Source organism: Pristiophorus japonicus, chromosome 5, assembly GCF_044704955.1.
Source record: "Pristiophorus japonicus isolate sPriJap1 chromosome 5, sPriJap1.hap1, whole genome shotgun sequence".
Taxonomy (NCBI): Eukaryota; Metazoa; Chordata; class Chondrichthyes; family Pristiophoridae; genus Pristiophorus; species Pristiophorus japonicus.
Window position 1 is genome coordinate 184,734,255 of NC_091981.1, and position 25,645 is coordinate 184,759,899.

Consider the following 25,645-nt stretch of genomic DNA (forward strand, 5'->3'; position numbering starts at 1 on the left):
GACAAACATAGACAAATTAAACTTTAAACATTAAGGCTCAAATTAAAGTTTGGTTGCCGGGGGTGATGATGCACTCCAGTCCCTCCGGCGCCCACCTCTCACGGAAGGCTGCGAGTGTACCGGTGAACACCTAATGGAACAGCTCTTTCCCCAGAACTCGTCCCAGTGTCCCATGAATCAAAACCCCTTCCTCCCACACCACTCTTTGAGCCACGCATTTAACTCTCTGATCTGCATATCCCTATGCCAATTTACATGTGGCTTAGGTAGTAATCCAGAGATTAGCACCTTTGAGGTTCTGCTGATAAATTTAGACCCTAGCTCCTCAAACTCCCTCAGCAGAACCTCATTCTTTGTTCTACCTATGTGATTAGTTCCTTCGTGAACCACGACAACTGGATCCTCCCCCTCCCACTCCAAGTTCTTCTTCAGCCGTGAGGAGCTGTCCTTAACCCTGGCACCGGGGCAGGCAACATATCCTTTGGGTCTTCCAGTCGCAGCTGCAGAAAAAAGTATCTATCTCCCTAACTACACTGTCCTACCACTACAACATTCCTTTTCACTCCCCTCACTTGAATGGCCTCCTGTATCACAGTGCCCTGGTCCGTTTGCCCATCCTCTCTGCAGTCCTTGTTCCCATCCATACAGGCAACAAGTACCTTGTACCTGTTGAACAAAATCAAGGGTTGAGGTTCCCCCATCACTATATCCTGCATCCCCATATCTCACAGTCACACCCTCCTGTCCCTGACCATGGACTTACTCCAAGGAATTACTTAAACTAAGAGGTGTGATTGCCTCCTGGAACAAATTGCCTAGATAACTCTTCCCCTCCCTGATGCATCGGAATATCTGCAGCTCGGACTCCAGCTCAAAAACTCTGAGCCGAAGTTCTTCGAGTTGCAGATGTGGTTGCTCAGGATCAAGCTGCTCACCACAAACTGCAGTTATGACACACCAACTGCTCTGCCATCTCGATCTAACCTTATTTTATTTAATTAGTTAAAGGTTTTATTCAATCGATTATTTTTATGTTTAATTTTAATTAGTATATCTAATTTAAGTTATTAAATTAGTTTGTTATTTATTTAATAAATTAATAGAAATTATTATTCTCTGAGCTCTTAATTTAACCCACTACCCTATCTTAAAGAGGAAAAAAAGCTGTATTACTCACTAATCAATCACTTACCTGCTGTCCTGTGATGTCACTCCCTGATGTTTTTTATTTCACTGCTCTGCTGCTCCCAAGGAGTTTATTGATTTAAATATTTAATTAAAATAAGGTAAACAGCTTTTATTTGCAAAAAGCAAATGACTTATTGGGAGGAAAAATACGGTCAGAGACTTCTTGCAGGCGAATACTTCCGACCAAAATTTTTTAACGAAAATACCTGATGGTCCCAGAGGAGCGTAGGATTGCGCTCCAAGGCCTCGATTCGCAGCAAAGCGTACGGGAAAATGCGTACCCCGGGATCATGTGGGCCTGGACCACCAATCACAGTGTAGTACAGGTACAACGTCTGGAATCAGGAACTCTGAAAACCAGATATTTTACGCATCGAGGATGGAGTCGTCCGGAATCCGGAATTATTCTCCGAAAACTGGACGGTGTGAATTGGCGAGGAGCGGAGTACCTGCGTGAATCGGCGAGCGGCGAGGAGCTGAGGATCGGCGGGAGCGGCGAGGTCTGAAATCCGGCACGGATTTGGTCGAGGATTCCGGATTTCAGACAAGAAAATCAATAGTCTGAAATCCGGAATACTCGACTGAATCCGTGCCGGATTTTGGGTTTTGCCGGATTTCGGACCTCGCCACTCAAAACCCGGCACGGATTCAGTCGAGTATTCCGGATTTCAGACTATTGATTTTCTTGTCTGAAATCCAGAAAACCCCCAAAACCGGCATGGATTCAGTCCCAAGGATTCTGGATTTCGGATGTTGTACCTGTATTCTCATTTATAGTAATGGGAGCTCGGAGCACCCATTACTATCAATGAGAATACCCCTAAAATCAAATTAAAAAACACCACATTTTAAAAATGAATAGAAATTGCTTGAGAAACTTTTTTTTTAAATTTAAAAAAAATGTTTTAATCGTGTTAAAAATAAACTTACCTTTATAGACAGGGGGGTAAACTTTCCCCAAGGCCCTCACCATCTGATTGCTGCCCAGAAAATACCGCTAAGCTTTATCAGTGAACGCCGGCAAAATGTTTCCACTAATTAGGTAATTAAACCCGCCCGGCGAAAAAATGATTCTTACACCAAGATTCTCGGCAGTTTCTGGGCCGTTACAGTCGAAAGTAGCGAGAATGAGCGGTTCTTAAAAAATAACTTTTAAATTTACTCCGAGGCTGCGGTTGGGCCTAGGGAGGGAGAAAACTCAAAAAATATTTTTTCACTTAAACGAAAAATAAAAAGTTATAAAACATTCTCAAGATTCTTTTTAACATCGCCATTTTAGAATTTAAAAAATAATTATAAAAAACTTGAACTTACCTTTCTTTGCAGGATACTCACCTACCGCCCTGTTTCAGGCAGCTTTTCGCGGGCAGTTTCCTCGGCGGTGTGTATGGGTCCTCCATTGAAGCAAAACTTGATCCTGGCAGTTTCCTCGGCGGTGCGTGTGGGTGCTTTGCTACCCGGCGGTCTTTCCAAAATGTGGGCGGAACTCTTTAAAAAAAATAAAGAGGAAACTTTCGCCGGGTGGTTTTTCATCAAAAAGCAGCTGTACCGCCGAAAATGAAGGCGAAAGTCTAGCCCCCAGAGTTTTTAATATAAAAATAAGTAATAACATTTAATTTTTCTATATTTTAAAACTCTTATGTTGGTAAAAGTAGGCTATACGCCTAAAAGTATCGCGCTCCGAGAACCGGCTTTTGTGAGGCCTCTTCAGGTGCGTGCGCACATCATACATACCCGGAGAGGCCGCAATTTACTCACCAGATTTAGTCACTCACTCAGAGCTCCTCCTTCATGATCTCCCTTTATCAGATTTTCCCTTTCGTTAGTTTTGCTGCCTGCTCTGAAACGATTTTTAAAATATTAGTTTTCAATTATTCTGAATACTTATTAACAGTTTATTTATTTTTAAGTTAAAAATTTTAATATAAAGTAGATTAAATACTGAGCTTATTTTCTTCCGGATCCACCAGCAATTATGACGTCACTTTGTGATTTTTTTTTTCCTCTAGGGTTGTTAATCTCGCTCTTTTTAAATCGCTGCTCTGCCACTCTTTTCACTGCTCCCGCTATTTTTTACATTGCCGCTCTTTTCACTGCTCGTGTGTGGCCGAAGGGTTGGTAACCAGAGAACACAGATTTAAAGGTGATTGGCAAAAGGCAGAGGCGACATGAGGAAATATCGCCAATTTGCCACTGTTTACGCAGCTCCTGCTATTTTTAAATCACGCTCTGCTCTTCTGTTCTAATCCGAGGTTTCTTGCCCATCTATTAGTTTACCTTATCAACTGATATTAAAAGCCCATATTGAATCCTTCAGTAAATAGTACTCTATTAGTAGAGCTATCCAATTAGTCCTGTAATTGTTTTCCCTTCACATATATATCCATGTCCCTTTTGAAAGTTACTATTGGACCTGCCTCCACCACCCTTTCAGGCAGTGCATTGCAAATCAAAACAACTCGCTGTGTAAAATAAATATTTCCTCATGTCGCCTCTGCCTTTTGCCAATCACCTTTAAATCTGTGTTCTCTGGTTACCAACCCTTCTGCCACTGGAAACAGTTTTTCTTTATTTACTTTATCAAAAGTGTTCATGATTTTGAACAACCCCATTAAATCTCCTCTTAACCTTGCCTGCTCCAAGGAGAACAACACCAGCTTCTACAGTCTCCACATAACTGAAGTACCTCATTCCTGGTATCATTCTAGTAAATCTTTTAGAACGTAGCTAGTTGCACTAGAAAAGTATTCTGGGTCTCCGTGATCACATGACCTGATTGCTGATTGGTCCCCTTGGAAAATAAGACACACCCAACAGTTTCTTTGGAATGTGTAATTAGAACCATCCAGCCCAAGTTTTCAGTGGCTTTGCAAAGTGTAATTCGAGCCATTCTGACTTCAGATCCCAGACAGGATAGAGCTCCCCAACCCAGCCCAATTTTCTGACACCCCCCAGCCCAAGTTTATGTCCCTACCCCGCATTGTGTGTGGGTCACAGATTATTAACAAGTTTATTACACATGAAATGAATAGTGACAGTGTCGTGACTTCAGGATTTCATCCACTCCAATGAAGCCACGTGTCACACACGCATCGAGCTTTCCGAGAAATCGGGTGTGGGTGTAAAGATGGTAGGATTAGAAGAACATGATCCGTTTTCCCACAGTTGTCTCTCTCCCCTCCGATCACATTCTCCCATGACCCCTCTCTCTCTTTCCAGTCTCTCTCCCCCAGTCTCACTCTCCCCCCAATATCTCTCACTCTCTCCAGAGTCTCTCTCTCTCCCAGTCTCTCTCTTCCCCACACACCCCCAATGAGCGCTCTCTCTCTCTCGCTCACTCCCCCCCTGTCTCTCTCTCTTTCTCCTCCCCCCCCTCATCTCTCTCTCTCTCTCCCCATGACTCTCTATCCCCCCGTCTCTGTCTCTCTCTCTCTTTCTCTCCCCCCCCACCCCCATCTCTCTCTTCCCCCCCTTTTCTCTCTCTCTCCCCGCCCCCTGTCTCTCACTCTCTCCCTGCAGCCTCTGTCTGTCTCTCGCCCCCCCCTCCCCATCTCTCTCTCTCTCTCTTTCCCCCGCCGTCTCCCTCCCCCCTCTCTCTCACTCTTTCCCCCCCCCGTTTCTCTCTCTTCCCCCGTCTCCCTCCCTCTCCCCGTCTCTCTTCCCCACACATCTCTCTCTCTGAACACTCTCCAATGCAAGTATATCCTTCCTTAAATATGGAGACCAAAACTGTATGCGGTACTCTAATTTTGGCCTTGTACAATTGTAGCAGGACTTCTCTGCTTTTATATTCTATCCCCCTTGCAATAAAGGCCAACATTCCATTTGTGTTACTGATTACTTGCTGTCATCATCATAGGCAGTCCCTCGAAATCGAGGAAGATTTGCTTCCACTCTAAAAATGAGTTCTTAGGTGACTGAACAGTCCAATACGGGAATTATAGAGCTAGACTTTCCACTTCACATCGCCCATCTATGGCCCAAAATGGACCTCTATCGCCCATTTTGAGCAAAAAGTGAAAACTCGGCCCAAAATATCGGCGGAAAAATAGGCCCGCAAGTTTCCACTTTGATCGCTGAGATGATCACCCAAATGATTGCCCACACAAGGCCCTACCCAAGTTTCAGCACTTAGCATGCACTTCGTTGGGCCGATGCAAGGCCCAAAAGAGTGCTCAAAAATAGTTGCTTTTTCAGGGCCTTAGAGAGGGAAATGGGCACTACGGACACCATTTTTAGCCTCTGAGGAAGGGTGGAGAATTGTTCTGAGTTATTTAGAGAATAAAATTGATGCAAATTGTACTCAGAAATTTGGGACAGGGAATATAAATAGGTATTATCACCTTATTTATGCATATATTGGAATTATTTATTAAATAGCTTTTACATTGTGAAGTTATTTAATGATATTCCGTGGGGAAACAGAATAAACAAACAAATCTGCATGAAGAACTGTACGTTGTAAAACTTATGTAAGAGAGAAGGTTCAAAAGTTGTAGAATTTTTTTTTATTAACAAAGAACTAATGAACAACACCCTCCCTCCAACCCCCAACCCCCCACACCAACCCACCCTTCCCTCAAAATCCCCAAAATGTTACAAGAAGAAATGAACATTTTACAGAACAAGTGGCCATTTCAGTCATGATAACAAGTGACCATTTCAGTTATGATAACAATTGACCATTTCATAGACATAGACATAGAAAATAGGTGCAGGAGTAGGCCATTCGGCCCTTCGAGCCTGCACCGCCATTCAATGAGTTCATGGCTGAACATGCAACTTCAGTACCCCATTCCTGCTTTCTCGCCATACCCCTTGATCCCCCTAGTAGTAAGGACTACATCTAACTCCCTTTTGAATATATTTAGTGAATTGGCCTCAACAACTTTCTGTGGTAGAGAATTCCACAGGTTCACCACTCTCTGGGTGAAGAAGTTTCTCCTCATCTCGGTCTTAAATGGCTTACCCCTTATCCTTAGACTGTGACCCCTGGTTCTGGACTTCCCCAACATTGGGAACATTTTCCTGCATCTAACCTGTCTAAACCCATCAGAATTTTAAACGTTTCTATGAGGTCCCCTCTCATTTCAGTCATAACAACAAGTGACGATTTCAGCCATGACAACAAGTGACCATTACAGTGATGACAACAAATGACCATTTCAGTCATGCCAACAAGTGACCATTTCAGTGATGATAACAAGTGACCATTTCAGTCATGACAACAAGTGACCATTTCAGAAAGAATGGAAAGGTAACAGTTAAGTAATGATAACAAGTGAACAAGTGAACGTTTAACTTTATGCTGGGTTGCGTAAAATTTAGTTATTTTTAAATGTAACCCAATAACATTGCAGATTCTAGTTACTATTTAGATCATTAAATAATACATACATATAAATTTCAACTACTCTCGCAGCTGCCAGTAGGCTGTTCCACCATTTGCGGCACTGGTCCGGTGTGCGCGTTTCATTGGAGGCCGATGTGACTACGTCGCTATTTCGGACCAATTCCTGCGATATGCACAGGGTGGAGGTTTCCCCCGCCCACCCCATGTCAGATCCTCCCACCTGGAGCTGACAGCATTTACGAGGGCCTCATTTGCCTCTTCGCTGAAGGGTTTGGCCCTTCTCTTTCCTGCACCTTCCTCCATTCTTTAAATGTATCTGTAATTTCGATAAGTCTTTCTGGCCTGCTTCCTTTCTCCTCTCTCTCTCTCTCCCTTTCTCTCCCAGACCCACCCAGAGCTTCTGAGCATGTGTGAAGACCCTTGACCTCTCAACGTGGGAAGAAGCATCAACTTGAAAAAAAAATCAACCTGCAGATGCGCAGTAATGCGTTGCTAGGGAAGTTTTATTTTTCATTCACTTCCATTTTCTTTGGGCGATTAGGAGATCGCCGAGAAATTACATTGCCCATTTGATATCGCTGGGCTAAGGCCAAGTAGAAAATCTCAACAAAAAAAAATGGGCATTGAGCCGGCGATCAGCACGGGTGATAGGTCGGGCATCGCTGGAACAAGGCCGATTTTTTTTGGCCTTAGCCTGAAAGTGGAAAGTCTAGCCCATAGTCTCTGTCACAGGTGGGACAGACAGTAGTTGAAGGAAAGGGTGGGTGGGACTGGTTTGCCACACACTCCTTCCACTGCCTGCACTTGTTTTCTGCATGCTCTCGGCGGCGAGACTCAAGGTGCTCAGCGCCCTCCCGGATCTTCCTCCAGTTAGGGCTCCTTTGGCTAGGGACTCCCAGGTGTCAGTGGGGATGTTGCATTTTATCAAGGAGGCTTTGAGGGTGTCCTTGAAACATTTCCTCTGCCCATCTGGGGCTCGCTTGCTGTGTAGGAGTTCCAAGTAGAGCGCTTGCTTTGGGAGTCTTGTGTCAGGCATGCGAACAGTGTGGCCCGCCCAGCGGAGCTGGTCGAGTGTGGTCAGTGCTCCGATGCTGGGGATGTTGGCTTGGTCGAGAACACTGACGTTGGTGCATCTGTCCTCCCAGGAGATTTGCAGGATCTTGCGGAGACATCGTTGGTGGTATTTCTCCAGCGATTTGAGGTGTCTATTGTATACTTGCTGTACCTGTATATTAACTATTTGTGTTTCATGCACAAGGACCCCCAGGTCCCTTTGTACTGCAACATTTTGCAGTTTTTCTCCATTTAAACAGTAATTTGCTTTTCTATTTTTTTCTGGCACAGTGGATAACCTCACATTTTCCCACATTATACTCCATCTGCCAGAATTTTGCCTACTCACTAGCCTGTCTATATCCACCTGCATATTTTTTGTGTCCTCCTCACAATTTGCTTTCCCACCCATCTTTGTATCATCAGCAAACTTGGCTACATTACACTCGGTCCCTTCATCCTAGTCATTAATATAGATTGTAAATAGTTGAGGACACAGCACCGATCCCTGCGGCACCCCACTAGTCACTGTTTGCCAACTGGAAAGTGACCCATTTATCCCGACTCTCTGTTTTCTGTTAGTTAGCCAATCCTCTGTCCATGCTAATATATTACCTCCAACCCCGTGAACTTTTATCTTGTGCAGTAACCTTTCATGTGGCATCTTATCGAATGCCTTCTGGAAATCCAAATACACCACATCCACTGGTTCCCCCTCATCCATCCTGCTCATTACATCCTCAAAGAACTTCAGCAAATTTGTCAAACATGATTTCCCTTTCATAAAACCATGCTGGCTCGGCTTGATTGAATTATGCTTTTCCAAATGTCCCGCTACTGCTTCCTTAATAATGGAGTCCAGCATTTTCCCAATGACAGATGTTAGGCTAACTGGTCTATAGTTTCCTGCTTTTTGTCTGCCTCCTTTTTTAAATAGGCACGTTACATTTGTGGTTTTCCAATCCTCTGGGGCCGCCCCAGAATCAAGGGAAGTTTGGTAGATTACAACCAATGCATCCACTATCTCTGCAACCATTTCTCTTAAGACCCTAGGATGTAAGCCATCAGGTCCAGGGGACTTGTCCGCCTTTAGTCCCATTATTTTACCGATTACTACTTCATTAGTGATAGTGTTTACTAAGTTCCTCCCTCCCTATCGTCCCTTGATTATCCACTATTGCGATGTTTTTGGTGTCTTCTACCATGAAGACCGATACAAAATATTTGTTCAACATCTCTGCCATTTCCCTGTTCTCCACTATTAATTACCCGGTCTCATCCTCTAGGGGACCAACATTTACTTTAGCCACTCTTTTCCTTTTTATGTCCCTTAATTAATGTCTCTCTTACACATGATCCTGTTATGAGCTGTATGAATGTTGCATCTAGACAGGTCTCCCTTATTTCCAAATGGGGATTTTAATTCAGGATTTGAGCACAGAAAATCTATGCTGATACTTCTATGCAATAATAATGAATTGTTGTTCTTTAGATAAGATGTTAAACTGAGGTGTAGTCTAGTCTGCTTTTTCCAATAATTTGGTCAACATTAATGATCCAATGGCATTATTTGAAGAGCAGAGTTCGCCCAGTTTCCTAGCTAGTAATCCTCCATTAACCAACACCACCAAAAATGCATTAGCTGGTTATTCATGTCATTTCTGTCCATGGGACATTGATATAACAAAATGACTGCTGCATTCGCTTTCATAACAACAGCGAAATGTACTTAAAAGTACTAAATTGAATGTTAAGCACTTTGGAACATTTCTGAGAGCTGTGATAACATGCTGCATACCTGCAAATTATTTCTTCCTTTCATTTTTGTTAAAATATTGAACCCACCCTTCAAATCTCTGAATGAGTGTTCAAAGATTTGATACTTGGAAAATAGCTTTGGTGTAGCATTAGTTTCAGCTTGCAGGGTTAATGAACTGCAGGTCTAAGTTGTAGGTTAACTTTACTTTATTTTTCATGAAGACAGAATAGGTCTTACAAATCACCCTAGTTTCCCCCACCGCTCCCCCCCCCCCCCCAGGTGCTATCCTAGTGTCATTTAAATGAGAATTTTTTTTCCATCAATTTATTTCCCCCATACCCATTAGATAGAGAACATAAGTTCCACTATGTGAATGCACACAGAGTTCTCTTTTTTGTTCACTGAAATCAGGAGTTCAAGAAATTATCGCAATTATTTGTCTATTATGGTAAGAGAGGTCTATGCCACACAACAGCGGATAGCTAAATGTTTGATAGAGTGTATACTTCCTATTACCATCTGAATGATAGGAATCCTAGTCTATCCCAGTTGTTGCATTAACACTTTCTGGATTCCTTCATCTTGCTTCTATTGATGGTACCTGTAAGAAAGCTATGTGAAGTTCTCCGAGCAGGTTTATCAAACACCACTATTTAATTTAATTACTGCACTAGACAAAGTTTTTGGCTGAATAGTCTGAGCACTAGGGATTTGAGTTCTTTAGCTAGGATCTCCCTTCACCTAATTTGCTACTACTTTGGTATGGTTCCTGTGTAAATGATGCCAAAATGAAAATGAAAAATAGTTTACCTGCCTTTAGAGTTTCTTCATTCTCGTAATGATAGACATCCTTTACACACACGCACACGCACTGACTAATAACTCTCGCAATCATCATATTAGGCCCAACCGCATTTAGTTTGTTTCAGTTTAGTTAGGGATCTAGGCCCCAAATTTCCCCAAGAGTTGCCCCGTATTTTTTGGAGTAAGTAGCTTTTTTTGGAGTAACTTAAAAATCGCAAATTTCCCCATTTAACTTGCTCCAATGTAAGTCAGTTAGTTAGGTTTTTTTCTAGTTTAGTTTGTTCTCTCCAAAAGGGTGCATGACAAGCCACTTATGCCTCTTCTGGCCATAGAAGCAAATTTGGCCAGCTGAAAGTTACTCCAAACTAACTTAGGCCAGTGTATGTGGCCACTTTTGTAGGCACAGAAAAACCTTATCTACATTTAAGAAATCAGCGCAGGTAGCCAGAGATAGGCCGGGGGGGGGGGGGAGGTGGGGGGGGGATGAGTTAGAGGATTCCAAAGCACTAAAGACCTTCACAACATCAGCACAACATTACAACATCTTCAGCATAACAGCTGCACAACATCATCACAAATAAATGAAAGATAAATCAGCTACTGAAAATAGAGCAGTCCTACTTTGCCGACTGCAGAACGCACCGGCTAGCCCTTCCGCCAGGTCTAGGGGCGGCAGGCACGCGTGACTGTAGAGGTGAGGGATTGTTACTCATTACAGTCGACCCTAAATGTTGCGTGGTCCTAATGGAGGATGATTCAGTTTTATTGCAAAATATTTTTCATTATAAATTTTACAGTGCACTTCAACGACACCAACAACAACAAGAACAACAGGAAAAAAAGTCTGCACCCCATGCCTCACTCACATCTCAGGGAAAGTGTACTTCCTCATAGGGTCGCTGATGGTGTTGGGGGCGGGGGGGGTTGGGCACCCGGCTTGGGTCTGACCGGTGGCTGGTGCATGGAGTGAAGTGGGAGTGGCATTTGAGTCTCCGGCTTTTGTGCCGTTATTGCAGAAGCCAGCTCCCTCATGGCATCTGCAATTGTCTGCACATCCTCTGAAATGCCCTCCTTCACTTCCCGTCTGAGTGCAGAGATTTCACCCGATAGTGTCGCGACCTCATCACGCACCCCACTGACGGCCACCACAGGTGATTTTGTGAGGGCATTGGTCTCTCACCCAATGAAACAAACTGATTCATCTCTGCTGAGGGCTGCCTCTCAGGAGAGACTGGCTGGCTTCTCCGTCCCCTCGCCGTGGCTCTGCCTAGTGGCACCCCTCCAGTGCAAGGCGCAGGCTGGTATGGTGGGGGACTGGGTGTTCCAAGATGCATTTCCCGACTGCCACTTGGGCAGTCGACCTCGGAAGGTGTGAACCCATGGAATGTTGCCGAGGAGCTCATGGAGGGTTCTGGCAGTGTGACGCCCTGTGTTATGTCCTGATCTATATCGCGGTCAGCATTCCACTGAGCACAAATTTCCATGGACCCCTCCTCCCCACACCTGCCTTGGTCTGGAGCGCACGCATCTGGATCCTCAGGATCTTGAGGAGTGTCTTCTTCTGCAAAAGACAACAGAAGAGTCAAATGGTTAGCAGCACAGGAGGGGGCAGGATGGGTGGCATAAGTAGTCTCACGCATAGCAGGCCAGTCAGCAGGTTGATTTGAAGGGCGACTATGCATTTTAATGACTCGCCCTCACCCTCGCGTGTGGGTCCAGCTTGTGCAGAGCTGATTCTTTTTCTGCCGGTGCGAGTCAGCAAGGCAGCAACCCTCTGTTCCAGGGCCCAAGCCCCGCCTCCTGCCAGCCGTGCTGAGCAAGCGCGGCTGAAGCTCCGCCCTCCCCCCCCAGGCTCTGCAGCGCGACACCGATGGATCAGGACAACGAGGGCGCAGCCAAATCCAAAGGTAAATTTTTTGCGCTTTTTTCCCACCAGGAAATCGGCGCACCACCTCTAACTACACCGCACTAAGTGGCTGGGGAAATTTGGGGCCTTAGAGAGAAGTTGGTAGACATTACCTTTGGGTCAGTAGAACTGTCGAGGCTTTAAACAAGGTGGGAGCAGGTCGGTTCCATGTGTTGCCACACAGTATGATGTCATGATGCCAATTTTTATAGCCAGGTTTAGCACATGACTTCTGTAGAAACAAGTTTCTACATTGCGTGAAGGATGCCTATCATTTGAAGAGTGAAAACCCAAAAAGGGAGGTAATCTATTTTTCCTAAAGTATACACAAGAGCTGGAGTGAGCTGAGCTAGGAGCCAAAGACTTTTTTTGTCCAATTTTAAGTATATTGATCTGGTACATGTAGGATCATCTAGTTGTGCAAGAATTGAACTGGATCCAAATTGGTTTGTTTTTACTTAGCAGCTCAATTGGGCTGCTACGTTCAGAGTACTTGTAACTGATTTGTGTGAACTACACACAAAGCTTGTTGCTGAGGAATGTTCATAGCACATTTCCCTTCTATAGTAAAATGTAAATAGATAAAAGATTATCTGTTGGCATGGAAAGTTTGTTTAGTTATTTATCCTTCTTCCTAGGCTATAAGTGGGCTTGGATTCTGGGACAAATCTCAGTCTCGACCCTCAAGTGCTATAGCTAAACCAATCAACTTGTGAGTATTTCTCTTATTTTCACCTATTAAAATCAATCCTTCTACTTCAACTCTCAAACCAATCTCTTACACATGATTCTCACAAGTATTTTCAAGAAAATGGCATTTACTTTTTCCTATGTTTTGGATGTTATATGTGTCAATAGAATGTATGGTTTATTTAACAATACATTTTCAAAGACCTTTTGGTTATTATTGTACTTACATTTAACATAATAAAGGGAACCCTAGAAAAGACGTTGGTTATGTATATTAAGCTGTTTAAGAATCTGATTTTAATTCAATTCAGCAGAAATAACTCTAGTATCATATTTTACAGTACAAGCCCTTTTCCCAGAATTCATCAAATTCCACTGTATAGGTGAGGCACCTTGTTCTGCAATGATTGAAGAGTATTTTCCTGATGGACTCAAAGTAACATTGTTTTCACTTTTTCTTTGTAGTGGTTCTGTTGGTGGTACTAATCTAGAGGATGTGGATAATCCTTACAGTGAATTTACCCCCTTCACTGTACCTCGAACTCAAAAGCCACGACATACCGATACAACATAGTACGTATCTAAAAATGTCATATTTAAAGCACTATAAAAGCTGTCGTTACATTAGTTCTATTTTATGTTGTACCAAGTTACTGTTAAATCCTTTAATTAGTCTGAAAGCCTAACTTTACAATTTCAAAAGTGAACAAGGGATCCAGCGTTTGTTTATTCAAGTGATAATTCCATTTGTCTGGGACAGTACATGGCCACATTGGTATATGATTCAGTTTAAGGGATTGAACCATTCAGTGAAAGAAGTAGAGAAATTTAAGAATAAGGCCGGATCTTCGAGAAGTTTGCGACCGGGTTTTCGCCGCGATTTGACCCTCCGCAAAGCCCGGGCAGGATCCTGTTTGCGGCGGCGCTTCCAAGTACCGCCGGGGAGAGGTGGGCGACATGCAACGACACTGATTGCGTTTGTGTTGGACTTTCGACTCTCTCCCGACCCATACGCCACACCCAGAATAGCGACTGCTCAAACCTATCGGTGCACCCCTGCCAGCAACGATAAGTATGAAAATCTGCAAAAAAGATAAGTTAAAGTTTTGATTTTTTACTTTTTTTCAGTGATTCGATAGATAAGGGTCTTGTAAATGTTTTTGGAATGATTTTTGGAATTTTTATTTTTCCCCTCCTAAGGCCTCTCTCACAGCGCTCCCGACCCCGGACTAAATTTGGCGAAACTCGCATTTTTGCACCGCGAATGCTTGTGCAACGCCCCCCTTACCAATGCGCCCCTGACGCAGACGTAAAGGCCGAAAGTTCGGGCTAAAAACGATAGCGCAGTGACAACGGTAAGTTTCATGTATCGTTTTCGCCGAAAAACCCCGAAAGACGAAAATCCGGCCCTATAATTGCACTGAGATTATGGCCCAGAATTTGCGGTTAAGATGATGGCGAACTGGCAGCGTTTGCCATCAGTCCTCCTTTGAAATTGAATGCAACTTTGGGATTTGGCGCATGCACAGGCACACACTGTTCTGACACAGGCTGCGCTTTGCGCCCCCGTCCCCCACACAGAGCTGGTAATTAATGTAATCACCCAGATCAGGGAATCTGACGAAAAATTGGGCTCTTCTTCAGTAAGTACGCTGTTAAATTCCCCACTAAAAATTAGACCCAAAGAGATTAGGTGTAACTGGGATTGTAACAATGTATGGACTGCTAATCAATGGTTAGGGACCTGAAAAACAAATTTTAATTTCGTGCAGTGTGAAATTTGTACATTTTAATTTAAAAAAATGTAAGAAACTTTAAAAAAAAGTTAAGGGCCCAAATTTCCCCAAGAGTCGCCCCTTTTTTTGGAGTAAGTAGCTTTTTTTGGAGGAACTTAAAAATCGCTAATTTTCCCATTTAACTTGCTCCAATGTAAGTCAGTTCGTTAGGTTTTTTTCGAGTTTAGTTTGTTCTCTCCAAAAGCAGGCGTGACAAGCCACTTACGCCTCTTCTGATCATAGAAGCAAATTTGGCCAGCTGAAAGTTGCTCCAAACTAACTTAGGCCAGTGTATGTGGCCACTTTTGTAGGCACAGAAAAACCTTATCTACATTTAAGAAATCAGCGCAGGTAGCCAGAGATAGGGTGGGGGGACGGGGAAGGTGAGTTAGAGGATTCCAAAGCAATAAAGACCTTCATAACATCAGCACAGCATTACAACATCTTCAGCACAACAACTGCACAACATCATCACAAATAAATGAAAGATAAATCAGCTACTGAAAATAGAGCAGTCCTACCTTGCTGACTGCAGAACGCACCGGCTAGCCCTCCCACCAGGGCTAGGGGAGGCAGGCACGCATGACTGTAGGGGTGAGGGATTTTTACTTTTTACAGTTGACCCTAAATGTTGCGTGGTCCAAATGGAGGATGATTCAGTTTTGATGCAAGATATCTTTTATTGTAAATTTTACAGTGCACATCAACGACACCAACAACAACAAGAACAACAGCAACAATAGGAAAGAAAGTTTGCACCCATGCTTCACTCACATCTCGGGGAAAGTGCACTTCCTCATAGAGTCGCTGATGGTGATGGGGGCGGGGGGGGGGGGGCTGTTGGGGGCCCGGCTTGGGTCTGACCGGTGGCTGGTGCATGGAGTAAAGTGGGACTGGCATTTGAGTGACATTGCAGAAGCCAGCTTCCTCATGGTATCTGCCATCGTCAGCACACCCTTTGAAATGCCCGCCCTCACTTCCCGTCTTAGTGCAGAGATTTCACCCAACAATGTCGCGACCTCATCATGCACCCCACTGACGGTTGCTACGAGTGATCTTGTGAGGGCATTGGTCGCCTCACCAATGAAACAAACTGATTAACCTCTGCTGAGGACTGCCTCTCAGGAGAGACTGGTCGGCTTCTCCTTCCCCTCGCCGTGGGTCTGCCTAGTGGCAACCCTCCAGTGCGAGGCGCAGGCTGGGACGGTGGGGGACTGGGTGTCCCAAGTGCATTTCCCGACCGCCACTCGGGCAGTCGACCTCGGAAGGTGTGAACCCATGGAATGTTGCCGAGGAGCTCATGGAGGGTTCTGGCAGTGTGATGCCCTGTGCCATGTCCTGATCCATATCACGGTCAGCATTCTCCTGAGCACACATTTCCATGGACCCCTCCTCCCCACACCCGCCTTGGTCTGCAGCGCATGCATCTGGATCCTCAGGATCATGAGGAGTGTCTTCTTCTTCTGCAAAAGACAACAGAAGAGTCAAATGGTTAGCAGCACAGGAGGGGGCAGGATGGGTGGCATGAGTAGTCTCACGCGTAGCAGGCCAGTCATCAGGTTGATTTGAAGGGCGACTATGCATTTTAATGACTCGCCCTCACTCTCGCGTGTGGGTCCAGCTTGTGCAGAGTTGATTCTTTTTCTGCCGGTGCGAGTCAGCAAGGCAGCAACCCTCTGTTCCAGGGGTGTCAGTTGGTGCAGATTTGCCGGCCCTCCTCCTGTTCTAGTTCTCTCCCTCTTGTTGTGGGCCAATTTCTTCTGCAAAGATGAAAATATAAATTTTCAGACATGGTGCGCTTCTGATGGATGGGACACATACAGATGCTCACATTTTCCACTGCAATTCAATTTAAAGATGAGGATATTACTTACACTCACTACTTGACCAACGTCCTGCCATTTCTTTTGGACTGGCTTCCAGATCTTGCGGTGTTGACCCCAGCGGAGAATTCTTCTGCAACGAGATTCCATCTTTTTCTCATTTCCTTGGGTGAGACTTTTGACGGACCACTCTTGCTGATATCAAGCTCCAGTCATTTCTCTTCAATTACAGTCACTAATTTCTCCACTTCCTCATGAAGGAAATTCTTGGTTCGTCTTACATGCTCTTGCACCATTCGTCTATTGGACACAAACGCAGGTAATGTTCAAAGATCATATTAACACCCCTCTTACACCTATCAAGCACTCCTTTCCACTCCCTCAGCCACACAAAAATAATATTCAGACCTCACCTTTATATATGCTCCATAACCAATGATTCTGAGGATGCTCTCCTTTTAATTGGTCGATTGCCAAGCTTCCTGTAGCACTGCGCATTCGCACAAACTTAACCACCCATTGTGCATGCACACTCAAACAGTAATGCGTGCCCCTGCCGGCACTACACAAAACGCTGGGCCCAAGCTCCACCCCCCTGCCAGCCACCTGAGCAAACGCGGCTGAAGATCCACCCCCCCCCACCCCCCCAGGCTCTGCAGCGCCACGCCGAAGGATCCAGAAGACGAGGGTACGGCCAAATTCAAAGGTAAATTTTTTGCGCTTTTTTCCCCCCAGGAAGTCAGTGCACCACATCTAACTATGCCGCTCTAAGCGGCTGGGGAAATTTGGGGTCTAAATTTCAAAAAAACAATTCCAGGTTTGCCTTTTTCCCATGTGAGACCCCCCAGTCTTTGTTTTTCCTCTCTTTAACATTTTTTAAAACTTTAGAATTTTAAGATCTTACTCCTTGTTCACTGTCTGAGAATTTTGTGTTCTGATTGGCTGTCTAGACAGCTTGTTGACGTCACAGCAGTTCGCACAGGGGGATCCCCACTAATGTTCCCTTTAAGCTGAGTGACCGCACAACAACCGGCACGTCGGCTTCCCAATGCAAAAAACTACACGTGCGGTATTTTGAATGAGTTGTGCACCCAAAAAAGAGGGAACAATGATCCCCACTAACCTCCGTTAATTTGAATTGAAGTTCTCAACACTGGGATCACGAGATCCTTGTGTAAAGCATACTTCAGGGCCCGCGTCAAAGGCCTTTGCTTCGCCGCTGACCTCAAATTCTGGGCCATATATATTTTGAGATTGTGAAGCAATAACTAGAATTCTGTTTTTTAGTCATTATTTCCTTCATATTTGTCAAAGGATGCGGTACTAAATGGCATCATGCTTACATTTTTTTTAATCTGCTGAATTTTTGGATTTAAGGAGCTATTTCCATAAGTTTGATTTGATTCAGTTTATTCTTTCAGCAGCAATGCTACTTATTGTCTTCATTATTTTCCTATCTTCAGTAGCCCAAATATACCTGGTTATACAGGTAAAAGGCAATGGACTGGTACGGAACCTAATAAATCCAGTGTTTCAAGAATGTTCAATCCACCTCCAGAACGAGCACATGGGTAAATAGTAAACTTCACTGATGTTATTTGTCATTTACATAGTGGCAAAAGCTGTAGTGCCAGGAGTGCAACAAAAATATTGAAATGAGCTGGCTTCACAATATGATAGGAGGTCAGCTCAAGGTCCCGATTTTAACACCAGGTGGATTTCCACTCAGGTCTGAGTTAAAATTACAGTCAGTTCTCAGAGATGTCATTGAGCCACAACAGGCATACGTAAAGAAGGATCCTGTTGGCTCCAGACACGTGACCTTGCTGCCTGCTCGGGAGAGAAAGTTAAAATTGCGATCATGGTGGCTTTCGGAGAGATAAGAGCCAGGGCAATTTTTACTGCACACCTGCCAGGTTTCTGCTGAGCTGAACTTGCACAATAATGTATGCTCAGCTAATTTAAATATTTTTGTGAAGCTTCATATGCATTGGGAGCACCACCGGGTTGGGGGCCAAAAATACATGAATACTTAAAATATATATTTTTTAAATCACATTTTAAATTAAACAAAATGTAATTGAATTAATTATTTAAAACAAAAATTACATTTTTTGAAAAATAAATTTACATATTTTAAAGGGTCTAAAAATAAACTTACCTTATTTCACAGGTTTTTAAATGTTTAAATTATTGAAAAAAAGCATTTATCTGTCCTTTAAAAGTCTTATGCTGATAAAAACAGATCTTGACAGATCGCAAGTTCCAGGTTTCGATGCTTGTGCAGTGCATGCCTAAACCCAGAACTTATGTGGCTCCTACGAGTGGGTGCCCACTTTGTATGCACCCATAGGGGCCGCAAATTCAGCCGCATTGCCTTTAAGTGGGAATGCTGGGGCATTGTACATACCTACAACTTGTGTGTTTACAAGTTGGTTTTCCAAAGAACAACATTGCCATCTGGTGATGGAAAAGCTGAACTTCATGAATACGAGGTTTTCTAGAGACATCAAGGTCATGGCACACTGTCAATATTGCTTCAGGATTGTTTGAAATAATTTGAATTATTTAAAATCATATCTATCTTAAGAATCCAATCTCACAGTTAATACTGATTTTAACTGCAATATAGCAATCCTACCTAAATGTTATTCTAAGGCAAGGCAGTTTTTGACTTATTTTTCCTTTGTGATTGATATGGTTAGGGTTTACTGCAAGTAGTGTAAATCCAAGCCCAGATCACCAAAATGCAGACTGTCAAACATTCAGAAAAAAAAAAGATTAATCTTCAAGAATGTATGCATTTCCTTTTTTTAAATTTCTGGCCTGCTAAAGATCCTTTTTACAAAGTACTAATAAATACTGGTGAGAGTGCAGGGAGAAGGGTTAAAGTGCAGTACAAAGGTTCATCATAATCATAACTTGACTTTTTTTTCCAGAATTCCACACAGCACTGAAAAACAGACAAAATATAGGCAACAAGCACCCTTTGCTAAGATGATGACAACAGTTTCACCTTACAATCCCTTTAATCTGAAAACATCCAGAGCACTTTATAAAAAAGTAGTTTATAAATAAATAAGAAATTATATTGACATGTGAGATCTATGTGAAAACTGTGATTGCATGTAGATTGAATCCTTTTTAAAATCTAGAATATGAAATTAATCTTTTTATAAACTTCCCTTTTTTTGTCCCATCAATTTTCTCCTGAAGATTGACTTTTGCCAGTACTCTGGTGCCTTACCCAAATGACCATTCTTCATGTGTGAGCCTGGACAGTGAATATTCGGCATCACAGCTGAGCCTGATTTTCACATCCATATATGTATACGTTACAGCAAAAGCTTTTGAACAGCAAGCAGAAGAATGGATCCTGTCTAGATTAAACAATAGAGACATTGGCCCGGATCTTGCTGGAAAAATAATGGGGGCAAAAATTCAGGTCGTTTGTGCCACCCACGAATGGGGTGTAAATGATATCGCCCACTCTCCGACCCGTATCGCGCACTCTCCGACCGGTAACGCCCCACTCCGACCGGTATCGCCCCGTTCCGACCGGTATCGCTCGGCAATAAGTTTCCAAAAAATGCCCATCAGTTTCCATTTTGTAGCTAAATGGGCGATATATGGGCGTTATACATCATTTCAGCGGTAAAATGGGCGTTAAGAGGGCGTTAAGCATGCAAAAAAAGTGGAGGTTCTAGCCCATGGACTTTCAGAAGGCCTTCAATAAGGTACCACATAAGAGACTTGTAACATAAGTCAGGTCATGTGGAGTTGTGAACCAGGTAGCAGAATAGATTGAATGATGACTACAAAACAATATAAGATTTAAGGAAAGCTTCTCAGATTGTCAGAAAGTGGGAAGTGTTGTCCCATAGGGATTCCTGCTAGAGCCACTGCTGTTTACCATATACCTAAATGATTTGGACTTATGGGGCTAAAAATTCAGGTGTATAACACTATCCGTTACCGCCACAATTGGGCGAAAAAATGGCAATGGCCGCTCTTCTGCCAGCTGGCGACGGGTCCCGCGGCGGCCGTCATTCAGCGATGGCTGGCAGCGCTGCCAACAGGGATTGAAATTAACCAGATCATTTCGTCAGTGAGTGCGCAATGCTCACTTGGTGCCCGATCAGCACCATTGGATTTTGCCGCTGCACGTACCAGCATGCACTAACAATGATAGACAGAGCACCTGACATGGTTATGCAGTTTGAGTTGCTCTGTGCTACTTTCTGCAACTCCACCAGCTTATTAACTTCTTTCAAGGTTCTAATGTAACAGGGAATGTTGGTGCAAGTGCAGAACGCCTTCATTATTTTTTTAAAGGCATCTGCTCACAACACTTGCCTACAGTCATGGGGGCTGTAATAGCAGTCGACTTCGCGCTCCAGGATCTACGGCAGAGGGAGTGGAGGCAGCGAGGAAGATGGGAACATGCATGCAGAAGAAGGTGAGGAGAGCAATGAAGGCTCTCAACAGGAGGCCTTACCCACTTAGGGTCTTCAGAGGACACTTCTCCTACCTCCTCTTAAGCGAGGAGCAATGTATTACAAGGGGCTATGCTTCACCAAGAAGGTGGTCACAGAATTTTGCCATCTCCTGCAACCAGTCCAGCAGCCTGAGAGCTGGGCGACCACGGCTCTCCAATGGCCCTCAAGGTCACCATTGCCCTTATTTTCTTTGTCAGCAGATTCTTCTAGCCTTAGCAGGAGACAGAGCTAACGTCTCAATTTTCTGTCCATCACTGCATCCGGGAGGTCACTGAGGCTCTCTACATCAGGAGAAGGGACAGCGTAGTCTTCTCTCTCAAAAGGAGCCGCATGTAGCTTTGACAGAATAACGGGCTTCCCCATGGCTTTGCGGGTGCGCAAAACAACCCTGAGATCTTCTGCAACTGCAAAGGTTACCACTCACTTAATGTGCAGTTGGTGTACAACCACACCCAGCGATTCCTCAATGTGAATGGTCACTATTCTGGCAGGAGCCATGATGCCTTCATCCTGTGACAGGCTGGTGTGCCAGCAATATTCCAGCCACCACAGCAAACTTAAGAGTGGCTGCATGGAGACGAGACCTATTTGCTCTCCACCTGGCTCATGACTGCTGAGTTACCTTGCAGGAGCTTTCAGATGGCCTTGCAGGATGACCTCGAGCAGCTGTGGCCCTAGAAGGCCCGTCTTCACCACCTGCACCACCTTGGCATAGGCGGCAGCAATCTGGGATGGTTAGCTGACAGACAACAGCAAGGGTAAAGGCAGAATGGCAGAGGCAGGAACAGGAATACTATCCTATTGAGAGAGGACAGCAGGGTCCTGCTCCATTGACCCATTGCCATTCCCCCGGGGCAGTGCCTCAGCATTCCGAGCAATCTGTTGGAGCAGATTGCTGGCCTGCTGTGAAAACCTGCAAGCCCCGATAAACAATGGTAAACCTAGCCACGATGGCAGCAGTCTGAGCTTAGGTGGCTTTCAGCTGAGACTGCATGATAGCAGTCTGAGTTTCGATGGCACCAAGTAGTGACTGCATGAGAGGAATATGAGCATTGCAGCATTAACATAAGAACATAAGAAATAGGAGCAGGAGTAGGCCATTTGGTCCCTTGAGAATGCTCCGCCATTCAATATGATCATGGATGATCTGATCATGGAATCATCTCCATTTTTTGTGTTTCATGCACATGGACCCCCAGGTACCTCTGTACTGCAGCACTTTACAATTTTTTCTGCATTAAATTGTAATTTGTTTTTCTATTTTTTCTGCCAAAGTGGATAACCTCACATTTTCCCACATTATACACCATCTGCCAATTTTTTGCTCACTCACTTAGCCTGTCTATATTCCTTTGCAGATTTTTTGTGGCCTCCTCACAATTTGCTTTCCCACCCATCTTTGTATCATCAGCAAACTTGGCTACATTACACTCGGTCCCTTCATCCAAGTCATTAATATAGATTGTAAATAGTTGAGGACCCAGCACCGATCCCTGCGGCACCCCACTAGTCACTGTTTGCCAACAGAAAATGACCCATTTATCCCGACTCTCTGTTTTCTGTTAGTTAGCCAATCCTCTGTCCATGCTAATATATTACCCCCAACCCTGTGAACTTTTATCTTGTGCAGTAACCTTTTATGTGGCACCTTTTCGAATGCCTTTTGGAAATCCAAATACACTACATCCACTAGTACCCCTTTACCACCCTGCTCGTTACATCCTCAAAGAACTCCAGCAAATTTATCAAACATGATTTCCCTTTCATATAACCATGCTGACTCTGCTTGATTGAGTTATGCTTTCCCAAATGTCCTGCTACTGCTTCCTTAATAATGGAGTCCAGCATTTTCCCAATGACAGATGTTAGGCTAACTGGTCTATAGTTTCCTGCTTTTTGTCTGCCTCCATTTTTAGATAGGGGCGTTACAATCCGCTGGGACCGCCCCAGAATCCAGGGAATTTTGGTTGATTACAACCTATGCTGCCACTATTTCTGCAGCTACTTCTTTTAAGACCCTAGGATGTAAGCCATCAGGTCCAGCGGACTTGTCCGCTTTAGTCCCATTATTTTACTGTGTACTACTTCATTTGTGATTGTATTAAGTTCCTCCCTCCCTATAGTCCCTTGATTATCCACTATTGGGATGTTTTTAGTGTCTTCTACTGTGAAGACCGATACAAAATATTTGTTCAAAGTCTCTGTCATTTCCCTGTTCTCCATTATTAATTCCCCAGTCTCATCCTCTAGGGGACCACCATCATCATCATCATCAGAGGCAGTCCCTTGAAATCGAGGAAAACTTGCTTCCACTCTAAATATGAGTTCTCAGGTGACTGAACAGTCCAATATGGGAACTACAGTCTCTGTCACAGGTGGGACAGACAGTCATTGGAGGCGAGGCTGGAGTAAAATCCCTCTTTGGCCTCATCTGTTGCGTCGAGTGTTGGGTCGTACGCGGATAACTCTGGCGCACTGGTTCCGGGGTAGAGTGAGTCAGAGAGTCATGAGATGTTTGCAAATCCCGCAGGGGGAGTCTCTGAGGCAGTCGACCAGCTCATTCTTGATGAAAACACCGACTCCATGGAGGCGGCATTCTTCCTCTGGTTTGCCTTTCCAGAAGAAGGTGTAACTTCCACCTTGTTCTTTGAGCTGGCCTTCCCCTGCGCGCCGGGTCTCGCTTAGGGCGGTGTTGACATCGATGCGTCTAAGTTCCCTGGCAATGATGGCGGTGTGGCGTTCCGGTCGTTCCAGGTCCCGAACTTCATTATGAAGGGTGGAAGATGCCTGTGCTGAGTTCTTTTAACATGGGGTGGCCGTTGCACACCGGCTACCACACGGGCTTAGCAGAGCAAGGTCTTGGTTCAGTGACAAGGGGGTGCAAGACAACTGGAGACCAGGCATTTCTGTATGAGCCTAGTTGCCTACGGTGGGTTGTGAGCCATAAGCTCGGTGCTGAGCAGCACCCTTCGGTGAGGTAGTGAGAAAACCGAGGCCTGGCTGAGGGCAGTCATTGGGAAGGTCAGAGGTCCACTTTGTGGAAGAGGTCACAGAGGTCAGCGTGACAATAGCCATTGTGCGCACCATGTGCTCGACAGAGACTCCGCCGTTGAGTGGTACCAGCGGCCGGGTGGAGGCCAGAACGTCGTTGGAGGAGGGAAGGCCAGTAAGTCGCTGGAGGGATGAAGGCCAGAACGTCGCTGGCAAAGTGAAGGCCAGGATGTCGCCAGAGAGATGGAGGCTCGAACGTCGCCGGAGGGATGGAGACCTGAACGTTGCCGGAGGGATGAAGGCCCTAATGTCGCTGGTGGAATGAAGGCCAGGACGTCGCCGGAGGGAAAGCTCATGCTTGAGGGCAAGGAATGAAGATAGAGCCCAAACCTGTATTTGCAGCTGGTCGGGGGTTCACCGCCATTGAGATCGCAGGGAATCGGTTGGAGCAGCTGAGTCGGCCAGTGGGGAGCGAGAAGCGAGGGTTCAGTTGGAGGGACTTGGCAGCGGGGAGGTCAACCTGGAAGGTACCAACCTAGGGGACTAACATTTACTTTTGCCACTCTTTTCCTTTTTATATATCTATGTATTAAGATGTTGGGTCACTCTGTCTGTGCTGCAATGGAAGCTGCAGCATTGCCCATCTTGCGCACCTTCACGTCTGGGTTGTCACGGTCTCTCTGGGAATGTACAGTCATTTCCAGGCTGGAAATCCTGGGCTCCATGCTCTGCACAGAGCCCCGTGCAATGTTGGAGGCGAACTCCTCCATACTCCTTGACACTGCCGTGAGGCTTTCTGGCAGGCTTGCCATTACACCCATCAGTTCGGTGTGCATGCCCTTCACCCTTCTTCTGAAGGCCGTCCCATCTGAGATCTGTGCAGCAGAACTCGCACGGGAACTCTCTCTCGGAGGGTGGAAGCCAGAAATGCATGCATACAGCATGAGTAGGTTGAAAGTGAGAAAAGATTGTGGGTTGAGGGGGAAATAGGTGTGAGAAGAAGGATTAGGAATGAGCATACAGTTATTGTCCCCCAAGGGGTTGAACCTCGCCGGTTGCCACAGCCTTTAGCATATGCCGCCCAATTTGCTCCTCCAACTGGCTGAAGTCCTGTATTTTAGTTTGGTCCCCGCCTGTCTGCTGCTGCTCCTTCCGATTATGTGCCAGATTAGCATGCAAGAGAAAGAGAAGTGTGTGTCGTGCAATGTGTTTGGATGATGTGCCTGCCATAGAAGAAAGAAAGACTTGCGTTTATGTAGCACTTTTTACAATCATTTGAAATTTCAAAGCGCTTTACAGCTAATGAAGTGTAATCACTGTTGTAATGTGGGAAACACAACAGCCAAATTCCCACAAACAGCAATGTGACAATGACCAGATAATTTTTTTTAATTATTTTGATTAAGGGATAGACAGTGCCATGGGATCTTTTACGTCCTTGGTTTAACGTCCCATCTGAAAGACAGCAACTCCGACAGTGCAGCACTCCCTCAGCACTGCACTGAGTGTCAACCTAGATTTATGTGCTTAAGTTCCTGGAGTGGGACTTGAACCCTCGACCTTCTGACTCAGAAGCGGGTATGCTCCCACTGAGCCACAGCTGACACCTATAATTGAATAGTAGTCAGTGTGTGCAAGATGTGAGATGTGGGTGTGAGTATTGCAGCAGTGGTATGATCGTGAGTGTGAAGTGAAGCCATGATTGTGAGGTGCGAGTGGTGATAGCTAGAGATTGTTGGTAGGAGACTGCTGGACATTTGGTGCATTGAGCAGTGTGAGAGGCTTGTGGTGCAGATGGTGGTAT

General features: G+C 44.8%; 1 protein-coding gene across 1 annotated transcript in view; it reads left to right on the top strand.

Moving 5' to 3' along the window:
* LOC139264124 (protein SPMIP7) overlaps window positions 1-19,429 on the top strand; it is a 73,696-nt gene extending 54,267 nt beyond the window's left edge. The window contains exons 5-9 of the mRNA XM_070880215.1: window positions 12,702-12,775; window positions 13,095-13,136; window positions 13,219-13,326; window positions 17,815-17,922; window positions 19,291-19,429. Of these exons, the coding sequence (XP_070736316.1) occupies window positions 12,702-12,775; window positions 13,095-13,136; window positions 13,219-13,326; window positions 17,815-17,922; window positions 19,291-19,429 (471 nt within the window). The remainder of the gene's footprint in view (window positions 1-12,701; window positions 12,776-13,094; window positions 13,137-13,218; window positions 13,327-17,814; window positions 17,923-19,290) is intronic.
* Window positions 19,430-25,645: the final 6,216 nt, after the last annotated feature.